Genomic DNA, 12,423 nt, shown 5'->3' on the forward strand with positions numbered 1-12,423 from the left:
CAGCTGTGCATCCTTTCCTTTCACATTGGATTCTGTGTGGCTCCTTCTAGCAAAGAGAGCTCAGTGATTTTAACCCTTTTGGAGCTTCTGGTAATAAGAGAAAACTGAAAAGTGTGCAGAAGAAAGTCTAAACAGAAGGAGGAGATGGAGGAAAGACAGCATCTGGAGCCATCCTTATAACCCACAGATCTAAAAGTTTAGCAGGGTGACAGTTCTCATTTGGGGTGTCACAAGTCCCTGCCAACATTTCACAAATGAAAACTGGGACATGTATGTGTCCAAGCATCATCAGAGTGGGGTTGTTGTTGTTGTTATGCTTTATTTACATAGCGCTGCACATACAGTTACAATATATAAAATAAATCTGCCTATGGTGTACATTTTACACAAATAATTAAATAACACATATTAATTCATGTTAACATTCAATAAAATAGGGCAGACAACAATTTAAAATAACGATGGGTTTTTCAATAGTAATGAATGAGAAAAGACAGACAGAGGCTGCAGGGGTTTGCTTTTGTCTGAGCCTCCTGGTAAGGGAAAGATTCCTCCCCCTTCTCTCTTCTTCGCTGTTGTTTGTAAAAATTAAAAATATAAGCTGAATCTCAGTTATAAAGAACATAACGTCTTGAGAGCACTGTCCAAAATCAAATAAAGCTTGAAGCGACATTAGACTTGCATTTAAGAGAGAAGCGGAAAAAGTAAAAGGATGCAGTCACACCAAACAGACTGTAACTGAGGAAGGATAAATAAATACCACATAAGACTTTATCACACGGGGAAAATCGGAGGTTTAAACAGCGATTATCCTGTGAAAATTGTGCAATCTCAATATTTCCACACATATTGCCACTGAACAGCCATTATCCCAGGAATAAACAGGCAATAGACGGGCAGTAAACAGCAACAAATCATTCACGAGTGATTTGTTGCTGTTTACTGCCTGTTTATTCCCGGGATAATGGCACTTTAATCGCAATATTGTGTGAAAATGTTACTCACAACTGCGCAATTTTCAGGCATTATTCACTGTTTAAATCCCCAATTTTCCCCATGTGATAAAGTCCATAGACAGTTATTGTTTTCTGTAATTTGTCTAGCATTAATAAATAACCGAAACAATATGAGCATATGAATATGTATCTAGATAGATCAGTGTATAAAGTAATGTGGATCTTTTTTCTAATTGTTACAGAATATTGTATAATTGTGTTAGATGTAAGGTGCGACTAGGTGCTATGTAAAGAAAGACTCTAGATTTTTTTTTCTGTACCTCAGTATAGTAACTGTGTAAGATAACATTGATGTAATTATAAGATACTATTGTAGTACTATTGTAAGGGGATTTAGAAGTGATGATGTAATTTAAAATTAATTTTAAAATAAATAAACCTTGTGAAGTTGGGCTTTCATGGCTGGCATCCATAGTTTTTTGTGGGTTTTGTGGGAAACTGAAGATCTTCTCTGCGATGCAAGCCACAGATGCTGGTGAAACATCAGGAATAAACTCTTCTAGAGCATGGCCACATAGCCCAAAACCCCCACAAAAAACAATATAAATAAACCTTGTTGTATGCCTTCATTTCCGACTCATGACGACCTAAAGGCAAACCGTCATGGGGTGGTTTTTTGTTTTTTTGGAGGCAAGTTTCTTCAGAAGGGGTTTGCCGTTGCCTTCCTCTGAAGCTGAGAGAGTGTGACTTACCCAACCCCAGCTTAAGTAATTGAATGCCAAAGTGGGTGAAACTGGGAGGAGGAGAGAGAAACTGGGGCATTTTAAAAGCAGCTGGAAAAGTGGGATGGCAGAGGATCAATTGAGATTGTCACTGACAAAGCAAGACCATTGGAGGACACAGGAACCTGCCCTGGCTGTAGGAATGACCAATGTCAATGTTGACCAACTTTAACCAAGAAAAAAAAAGCCCACTAGTTTTTCTCTGCTTTACATAGCTGTTAGAGACCTGAAATTTTAGTTGTGAAGCTCTGCCTACCCACTTGGTTATTTTTACACCAGGAAACCTACCTCCAAAATTGCTGGCTTTCCTATTAAAATACCAGTTAAAAATACATTTTGCACAGTGTGAGTTTTTTTTTAAATTGTTAAAACTATGATCCTATGAATCTGTGGATAAAAAATCAGTGGATATGGAGTGCCAACTCTTTTACCTGAAGATGTGTTACTTTCTCGTTTCCAGCTGCAAATCGCTTACAACTGCTTCTGATCTTAGTCCCTCAGAATCCAAAGTCAGGAGGACGGCTGGGATGTCCCCTGATGTCTGGAATGCCCTGTGTTGCTAAGGACAACACAACAGAAGGACTAGTACCAAGGTGATGAAATTAGAAAGCCCAAGAGAGCGGACAGCCTCAAAGAGACATACAAGAGGAAAATAATGGGGTGAGAGGGAATGACATGAATGAAATCAATTTTGAGGAAAATATTCAAAAAGAGGGAGAAATTCTTCCAATTAACACTTATAGTTATGGCACCTATAGTCCAATGACTCAAGAAGACAACATGTTAGGAGAAATCTAGTCTTTGCAGCACAGATAATAGAATCATAGAATCGTAGAGTTGGAAGAGACCGCAAGGGCCATCCAGTCCAACCCCATTCTGCCATGCAGGAAATCCCAATCAAAGCATCCCTGACAGATGGCCATCCAGCCTTTGTTTAAAGACCTCCAAGGAAGGAGACTCCACTACACTTCAAGGGGGTGTGTTCCACTGTTGGACAGCCCTTACTGCCAGGAAGTTCCTCTTAATGTTGAACATATAATCCTTAAATCATATCTGTGCCTATGATGATGCTCTAGAGGAAAACAGAAAACTTGAAGGATGTAGTCACTAATGACATAATGTTTATTTCTGAGAACTTCTGCTTTGTCCTTTAAAGGAACAAGCCCCTAGCCATTATTATTACAAATACATGCTTGGCAGCATGTGTGGGTGATGCTTGCTGAAATGAAAATGAAATGAAATTGGCAATCAGATCCATAGTCAGATGATATTCTAATACCATACATGGATCTATAGACTCTGGATTTCAGTAAAATCTACAGGACTCATAATGGTTCTGGGACAATCAGATCTGAAGAATAATTTTCTCCACAGCAATAAGATCCTATTTCCAGTAATACCAAGAGACTTCATTTGAAAGTTTTCCCTTACTAATTGCACACTTAAACATGTCCATAAGTGAAATCTATTTTGTAAGAGATACTCATTTCCAGTAACGGCTGCCCTATAGGTATTTCCACAGTATGTAAAGCACATGCAATTTTTCTCTTGACCGAACAATTTTTATTTAATTTTAACGCATACAGTCAGTTTAATTTTTAAGGGAAAGAAAAGTGAAATGTCAAGAGGGAAAAATGGAAGAAAATTCAGTTCTAATTTTTCCAAGTTTTTGTAAGAATCAAGATCTAGTTCAATCTCTTTTCGCAGGCAGAACATTTGTGTGGTTTCTGCCCTGCTTGGCTGTTTGCAGACACCATGAGATTGGGCCTTCTCACAACACTCCGTCCACAGTCCAAGCACTGATTGGGTTGAACTTCAGTGTGGACACTCTGATGGGTAATGAGGTGGGAACTGTTCCTGAATGTTTTCCTACAAATTGAGCATTCAAATGGTTTCTCATCCGCATGTGTCCGCACACGTACAACAAGATCTGAACTCAGGTAATGGCTTCTGATGCACTCAGAACATTTCAGCGCCTTCTCTGCCTGGCCTGATCGTTGTCTAAAAGTTTTCCCACACTGGGAACAGGTACAAACTTCCTCCCCTACATGAATTTTCTGATGTCGTAGAAGAACAGAGCTTGAGGTGAAGCTTTTCCCACAGTATGAACAGATATATGGTCTTTGTCCTGTGTGAATTCTCATATGTACAAGAAGATTGGACCGTCTATCAAAAGTTCTCCCACAGTCTGAGCACCTATAAGGCTTCTCTCCTGTGTGAATTCTTTCATGCAATACAAGATGGGAAGACCACCTGAAAGTTTTGTCACAGTGGGAACATTTATATGGTTTCTCACCTGTGTGAGTCCTCTCATGAGATTTAAGATTTGGGATGTTTCTGAAGTTTTTCCCACACACTATGCACTTATGTGGTTTTTCTCCTGTATGGATTCTCTCATGAATAATAAGGCTTTGTCTCTGACTAAAGCTTTTTCCACAGTGTGAACATTTATGCTGCTTCTCTCCTGTGTGGACCTTTTGATGTGCAATGCGTTGTAAACTGTTCCTGAAGGTTTTCCCACAGACTGAGCATTCAAATGGTTTCTCCTTGTGGGTCCGCACATGTGCAACTAGTTCTGAACTGACTTCAAAGATTTTCCCACAAGCAAAACATATACATAAGTCTTTTGCAGCATGGTTCTTCTCATGTTCAGCAAGTTCTGATTTTTGACTAAAACTTTTCCCACAGTAGGAGCACACTGCTGTGTGGATTCTTTCATGTGATATGAAGTGTGAACTCCAGCTGAAACACTTCCCACAGTGCAAACATTTATATGGTTTCTCACCAGTGTGGATTCTCTGGTGCACTTTGAGACCTGAACCATTTCTAAAGTTCTTCCCACACACTGAACATTTATAAGGCTTTTCACCTGTGTGTGTTCTTTGATGTTTAAGAAGATCTGATCTCTGACTGCAGCTTTTTCCGCATTCTGTGCATGTATATGGCTTCTCCCCTGCCTGAATTTTGTCTTCTGGATTCCACCCAAAGGTATTTCCACAGTGTGAACATTTATGTGGCTTCTGGCCTGTGTGGGTTCTCTCACTTTCTCCACAGTGGGAACACTTATACAGTTTCTCACCCACATGGGTTCTCTCATGTGTTACAAGAGTTGAGCTGCTACTGAAGCTTTGTCCACAGTGCCAACACTTATATAGCTTCTCCTCTACATCAAAACCTTCGTGCATGATAAGGTGAGAGCTTTGACTAAAGTCCTCCTCACTTGTGTTGTATTTCACTTCATTCTGCACATCCCAGATGTGGGGCTCACAGATACTTCTGCAGACATCTTGTGATAAAATAATCTGATCTTCAACCTTTTCTTTGCCATTTCCCTTGTATTGGTCTGCCCTCTGTCGATTCTCATCAGGTTCTTCCCGACACAGGAAACTGTTCTGTTTGCCAGTTTTCATGGATGTCATTGGTACTTCAGTTTCTTCAGTACGCTCAACTAAGGGTTTTTGTTCCTCACTTTCAGTCAGCTCTGTACCACCTGTTAGGAGAAAAAATGGAGAAGGCTCTAAGTATAACTCAGACATTATATTCAAATTAGAGCACTCTTTAGACTCTACAGGCTCTCTAGTTTTCCTCTTTCTATGAGCTCTCTGGTGACCCTCAGACTCCAGAAATTATTTTCCTGCCATTTTAGATGTGTTATTTAAGAAACATCTTTCTTCTCTCCTTTGTGAACGGAAGTGTCAGAAATCTTGACTGCCCCAGCACTCATGGACAAGAAAGAATCAACAAACCATTTTAATAGTTGCTCGTGTGGGTTAGCATCTGGAGATGGATAACAACAATGGAGAGCCAGATTCAAATCTTCACTCAGTCAAGATTGCCCAATCTGCCATATACAGTCACTGCTCCACATTTGTGGAGGTTACGGGCAGAGGATCTCCACAAAAGTGGAAAAACCACAAATATGTTAGTCCCTGCCAGACATGAATGATATCGAGTCCTCTCCCACCAAAAGCACCACTAGTAACTCTCTCTGCAACCTTGCCACATCTCCCCCATATTTCCAATGTCCTTCCACTTTCAATCTGATGTTAGCAGCCACTGCTATGGAGAATCCATCTTCTCTCACCCTCCCTTCCCAGCCAGTCAAAAGCAACACAGTACCTTTCTCTATTTTGCCAGACTTTGCAAAAGTTCTTCCACTCTAAATTGGATGTTAGTAGCCACCACCATGGAGAAACCTCCTTCTTCTCCCTCCTCCTCTCCCCCCTCTGGCTGGGAGGAAGAGTGAGTAGCAGGAGGGGGAGAGAAGGTTGCAAAAATTTCATCACAGGGCCTATGGGCTGTTCCATTAGATTCTTTGCTTAGCAGAGCCCCAGTAATCTTCAAAAAGGTGTGAGACAGAGATTTTTAAAAATGCTGCCGAGGACGGCTAGGGAAGTGCCTAGAATGAAAGGCTGAACAAAATTATGATGGAGACCACTGAAAAAGAAGGTGGGAGAAGAGGAAAAGTCAAAGAAAAGAGAGAAGGCACATGAGTATGTGACTATGGGGTTTCTAACTTATGCAAAGCTAGTACTGTATTCCTGATAGTATTAAATGAAACAGGTCCTGAAGAGACTTACCCAATAATTTTTCAATCCCATTATGTTTGTGTTCAGTCTCTGTCAGGAGCTTCATTTTTGTCGTGTTTGGCTTAAGCTCCTTTGCCTTGAGGGGATTTACAAACACCTCTTTGGATATCTGGAGGAGAGAATGAATATTGGATCAAAATAAAGTCAGTTCAGAAGTGAAACATGTTTACGGGACTGGAGGGCAAAGAGTATTATTACAAAGAGTTACTTGTCCAATCAAAAGAGAGAATATGCAAACAAACATTGCATATAGAAAGCTGCCTTCCATCAGGTCCAATGGTATAGTCATTCAATCCGGTTGAGAAGGATTTGTTGAGGAGTTCAACTATCATAACTTTAAAAAACATATATCAGAGTTTAGACCAATGGTTGCCAAACTTAGGTTCCCACACCGAACTTCAACTTCCCAAGAAACCAAACAAACATGGCCAATAGTCAGGGAATCTGGGATATGTAGTCCAACAACAACTAGGGACTCTACACCCTAAAGATGAAACTTTAATACACACCGAGGAACATGTCAGAAACACATTCATAAACATTCTCCCATGTGCTTCTCAAACTGGAAGGCAGCTTCTTCCATACAATTAACATAAAGAGAGCAAGGTACAATGTGTTTGGGGAGAGTGTTCCTGAACTGGAACATGACAAATAGAGAAGGTGAACAGTAGCAAGTTTAACTTCTGGCAGGACATCCAGATCAATTGATAGACATTTGCAGTACACTAGGAAGGGAAATCTTTGTGCCTCTCACTATTTCTGATGACAGTGGGCACAGGGAGGCAGCAGTGCTGAGGATAGCATCTGCATATCTAAAATACAGGAGATTTGGCCTGTTGGTAGTTTTGTGTATCTCCAAGTTCTTTCCAACTTATGAGGACCCAGGGATAAACTGATCGTGGTGTTTTCTTGGCAGAGTTGGTTTGCCATGCCTTTCCTTTTAGAATGAGGGATGGTAACATGGCCAAGATCACCCAGTGGGTTTCCATGGCTGTGTGGCAATTCAAACCCTGGTCTCAGAGTCGTAATGCAGCACTCAAACCACTATACCACACTAGCTCTCTGTTGTTTCTGTATGTGCCCTCAAGGTCGGAAATACAGTATTATGGCATGGACAATCCTTAAATAAATAATTGGTTTTGTCACTGCAGAAGCAGTGAGATTTGTACTGTCAGTACAAAGCAGCTCCTCTGCAGAAAGTCAGTAAAACAGTACATTATTAATACTGTTTCAAAATATTAGCTCCTCCAAACCATCTGCTTTTCCATTCACCATTGCTCAATGAACTAAACAATTATTTCTATGAGCTCCTGAATGACCACATCTGGCCCACAGTCCTTGGGCAGTCTCAGAGCTGATTTATTTAATTAATTGATATCTCGCCTTTCTCCCAACACAGGATTCAAGGATTCTCAACAAGTTAAAAAGCCAAGTATAGATAAAGAACTATTAATATGAAAGTTAAAAATAAACTATTAAAAAACAAACCTGGTTAAAAAAAGTATGAGTTAAAAATAGTTGAAAAAAGCACATTTAAAAACTGCAAGATACAAACACTGAACATCTCATTAAAAATGCTGTCTGCTGCAACCAGTCAAAAATCGAACACCTGACTGAATAAAAAAGAGTGTAGACACATCTTGTAGCACCTTTGAGGCTAACCGAAAGAAAGGTGTTAACAGTGTGAGTCTACAAAAGCTCATGCTGCCAACTTCTTTCTTTCAGTTAGTCTCAAAGGTGCTACAAGATGTTTCTACATACTGATTCTACAGACTAACACGGCTATATCGTTGAATAAAAAGGGTCTCTTCCTGCCCATTAGGCAACAAATAGTAGTTGTTTTGATGGCAAAACAGGCCAAGGCTACTGAGTAGTCAACAAGATTTTGAGAAGACCACTGGAAGCATCCTCACCTGCCCTTCCCAGCCTCCAGCCTTTTGCTGCCTCAGAAGGAAATCTTCTGCCAGGGCCACAGCCTGGGCACAGGACTCAGGAGCATGATCCCTGAGCCATTTCTGCATATCCAATGGGAGGATGGCCAGGAACTGCTCCAGAGTCACCAGCTCCAGCATCTGCTCCTTTGTGTGCCTCTCTGGCACCAGCCACTGCCGACAGAGTTCTCGGAGCTTCCTGCATAAATTTTGGGGTCCATCAGCCTCTAGATAGCTCAGCGTCCGAAAATGCTGCCGCTGCAACTCCAATCCAACAGCATCTTTCCCTGGGAGTCCTTCTTTTCCTTTCCCAGTATGTGTGGTATCGCAATGGCTTTCATCATCCTCTGTTGCTCCCTCAACAATAGGAGCCTCATTTGAGAAAACCCACAAACCTCTAGGCCACTTGTTGGCCTCAGACACTCCCTGGGAAGGCACTTGAGGCCTCTTACGGTCACTTTGTTGAATGGTTTTCCTTGTCAAATGAGGAGGTTGTAGGGTCCTCAGAAACTCTTCCAATTGAGCATCCCAGTTACTGGGTGGCTCTTCCTCTGGTTCCTCTTTGACTGTTTGTCCTTCTTCTCCTCTTCTTCCCATTTTTTGGACAGTTGTTCCTTCTTTGACCTCTTCTGCTTCAGGACCTACTGAATCCTGCTCCTCCATTTTTATTTCTGGATCCAGAATGCCAGTGGTACCTGTTTCTTGTACTGATGCCATTTTCTTCCAGAGAAGTCAGCTTTATAGTGTGTCTCTCCCCTCTGTTTTCTAGTACCAGTCCTCAAGGGACGCCATAGTCCTGAAGCTACATCCTTCACATTCCCTTGATAAAGTCAGCCCAGCCAGTTATACTCTTCTTCAAGTAATGCAGCAAAATATCCAGGGCTTGGTACATCCAGTGGGAGCCAGGCATTCCTCAGGGTGACTCTACAGCCTTCTAATCCTAAGAGAAAAACAGACAGGAGGTTTAAAATTATTGATAATCCCTTCAGGGTGGGCAAATAAGAAACGGACAACACACACACACCCACGTGGGGCACACTGGTCCTCCTGACCCAACTGGAAGTGATGTCATATCACCTCCTGTTTCATTTTCAAACCATTTGAGACTGAGATAATGACTTGCCCAAGGTCATCTAATGGATTTCCATGGCTGAGAGGGGATTTGAATTTTGGTCTCCAGAGTTGTAGTCCAATGCTCAAACCACAATGCCACATTGGCTCTCTTCTCACTAAATCTCAAGGCAGTAAATTTTACAATTCAACAGTGCACTGACTGAAAAGCTCAGAGCCTACATTTTATTCAAAATCACGATATGCAAAACTAAGACATCTTGGAACTGTAGAATCGAAAATTACCCCAAACGAGATAAAACTGGACAAAAGAAAGGGATAAGATGTAACTTGCTGAAATAATAAATGCAACAACTCGCTCTCCTTCAAACAAGCACTAAGGTTAAATCTACACTATAAAAATAATGCAGTTTGGCACCACTTTAAGGGCTGTACCTGAATCCTAAGGAAACCTGAGATTTGTCATCTTACAAGGTCCTTGGCCTTCTCTGCCAAAGAGCGCTTGTACTTCATAAAACTACAAATCCCAGGATTCTGTTGATGGAGCAATGGCAGTTAAAGTGGTGTCAAGCTGAATTATTTCTACAGTCAAGCTGTACCCCAAAACAGCAAAACCAGTAATTGAGTAAATAAAAAGAAATCCAATCCTTTTCCAGGTCACCCCAAGTTCACTGAGCCCAGTCAAAGAAAAGTCTCCACTATTTTGGGCATCTTATTCTAGGAAACTCCCTTATGGCTCTCAGGATTCAAGCAAAGAAAGTCCCTTGCATGAAATAATAACTAGTATTAGGTATCAAACTGGACTAACTGCCCTGACTCAATGCTAGGGAATTCTGGGAACTGTAGTTTTGCGAGACATTGAGCATCTTCTGTCAGAGACTTCTGGTGTCAGAGCAAACTACAAATCCCAGGATCCCACAGCAATGAGCCATGGCAGTTTTTAAGCACTGTCAGAATGCCATGGGCTCCATCCTATAGAATACAGGGATTAGTAGTCTGTAGTGTGGCACCAGAGCTCTCTGACAGGGGAGGCTCGATGTCTCACAAAACTACAAATCCCAGGATCCCACAGCATTGAGCCATGGCCGTTAAAGAGGTGTCAAACTGCATTATTTCTGCAGTGCAGATCATGCAGCCTTGAGCTTCAAGGGTAGAAAGTCTATGGCTGCTGTTGTTCCTTGCATTCCAATAGCATGAAACTTGCTAATATTCCTCCTGCTCCTTCACCTTCTTCCTCCAAGCTCTCCTTCCACTCAGCCTTGAGGCTTGGGCTTCTAGGGTCTCCTCCATCTTCTGCTCCAGAATTCAAAACACAGCTCAATCCACACTCCAGCAATAGGAAGAAACCGGAAGGAAGCTTTGACTCCGCCATTTCCCCCTGGCTGGACGCTCTAGGATTCCCCCTCTATGCCTTTAACCCCCTTTAGGACAATGGCTGTAGCTGAAGGGGAGCTTTTCTCCGCCATTTTGTCCATAGCTGGAGGTCTCGGCTTGTCTAGGATTCCCTCTCTATGGCTTTAACCCCCTTCAACAATAGCAGTGACTGAAAGGGAGTGAGCAGCTTTTGGCCGCCATTTTGTCCTGGCTGGAGGTCTCGGCCGCTCTAGGATTGCCCCCTCTATGGCTTTAACCCATTCAGGACAAGAGCAGTGTCTGTGTAGCATGAGGTGTTGGTTGCCATGGCACCAGGTTGACCAGATTATGCCCTCCTCACTGCAAAGGAAGACAACAAGGCACCACAAAATGGAGGCCATGCAACAAAATAAAAACTAAAAACCATTCAGAAATAGAAACCCATGCTTCTTAGTCATGCTCAAAATGGAGGACATTCAAGAAAAGTGTGGGACATTACAAAAGTAAAAGCTAAAAACACTCACTAAAAGCTAAGAACACAAACAGAAATCCATGCTTCTACACTACCATGAAAGGGCCAAGAACTCCCTCAGGTTTTCAATCTGGCAACCCTAGGCAGGAACAAGACTTGTTCAAGTGACTTGTCCAAAATTTGCTATTGCTGTTGTGTGCCTTCAAGTCGTTTCTGACTTACGGTGCCCCATCATGTTTTCTCGGCAAGATTTTGTCAGAGATTTGCCATGGCTTTCCCCTGAGGCTGAGAGTGTGTGACTTGTCATCCAGTGGATTTCCATGGGTGAGTTGGGGTTTGAACCCTGGTCAAAGTCCAACACTCAAACGGCTATGCCATACTGGATTTCTGGAACACGTGTCTGGAATACATCCCATAAAATCCCCTTTCCACCCTTCATATGCAAGCTGAGGTCAAAAGAAGAAACTTGGAGAGGATCAGCATAATAGGGCCTTCTCACAACACTCTGCCCAGTCTAGCATGAGTTCTTGGAAGCCAGGATGACAAACTGAGGCTGTCGTACTTTGGCCACATCATGAGACATGAATCACTAGAAAAGATAATAATGCTAGGAAAAGTGGAAGGTAGTAGAAATAGAGGCAGACCACACAATGGTTGGATAGACTCAATCAGGGAGGCCACAGGTCTGAAATGGCAAGATCTGAGCAGAACAGCAGAGGACAGATGGAGACATCTCATCCACAGGACATTGAATTTGAAACTGTAGTTCTTTCAGCTTCCAAGCTTCCCTTTCTTTACCCCAAAACACTAATTCAAGAATTACTAGCTGAACCACATATACAAGACCAAATCAGTGAAGAAATTCAAGGATTGTGAGTATGGTTCAACTAAAGCAATGGCTCTCAAGAGTCTACCCTTGGGATTCCCTTTACAGCTACATGTGGACATCACACCCTCCCCCAATGTGTGACACAATATACAAATGAAAATATTTTGTTTACTTGGTGTATTTTTGTTCAGGCATTTGTGTATATTCCTATTTTAATATTTTATAAAGAAATCACTGTCGTCCTCTTTCAGGCAGAGGCACCAAGTGCCCTCCCTTGCCTTTCTCTTCCCCTCCAGGACAGAAAAGGTTTGGGATGTGAAGGAGAAAAGATTTCACACTATGGACATAATCCTGCATGGCTCAGAGGTCTAGGATGTTTCAGCATAGCCATTTTTCAGTGTGTCCAGTTCAGTATGGCCATTTTAGTGCAGTCGTTTCAG

General features: G+C 41.9%; 1 protein-coding gene across 1 annotated transcript; it reads right to left on the reverse strand.

Annotated features, from left to right (window-relative positions):
• Positions 1–3,289: 3,289 nt before the first annotated feature.
• LOC121921826 (zinc finger protein 271-like) lies at positions 3,290–10,931 on the reverse strand. Its single transcript, XM_042450426.1, has 4 exons — positions 10,557–10,931; positions 8,241–9,198; positions 6,319–6,436; positions 3,290–5,228 (listed from the first exon to the last, which is right to left on the reverse strand). Exons 2-4 carry the CDS (start codon positions 8,973–8,975, stop codon positions 3,424–3,426), a joined length of 2,658 nt encoding a protein of 885 aa, XP_042306360.1. The 5' UTR covers positions 8,976–9,198; positions 10,557–10,931; the 3' UTR covers positions 3,290–3,423.
• Between the last annotated feature and the right edge of the window lie 1,492 nt (positions 10,932–12,423).

This window comes from Sceloporus undulatus, chromosome 2, assembly GCF_019175285.1.
Source record: "Sceloporus undulatus isolate JIND9_A2432 ecotype Alabama chromosome 2, SceUnd_v1.1, whole genome shotgun sequence".
NCBI classification, from domain to species: domain Eukaryota; kingdom Metazoa; phylum Chordata; class Lepidosauria; order Squamata; family Phrynosomatidae; genus Sceloporus; species Sceloporus undulatus.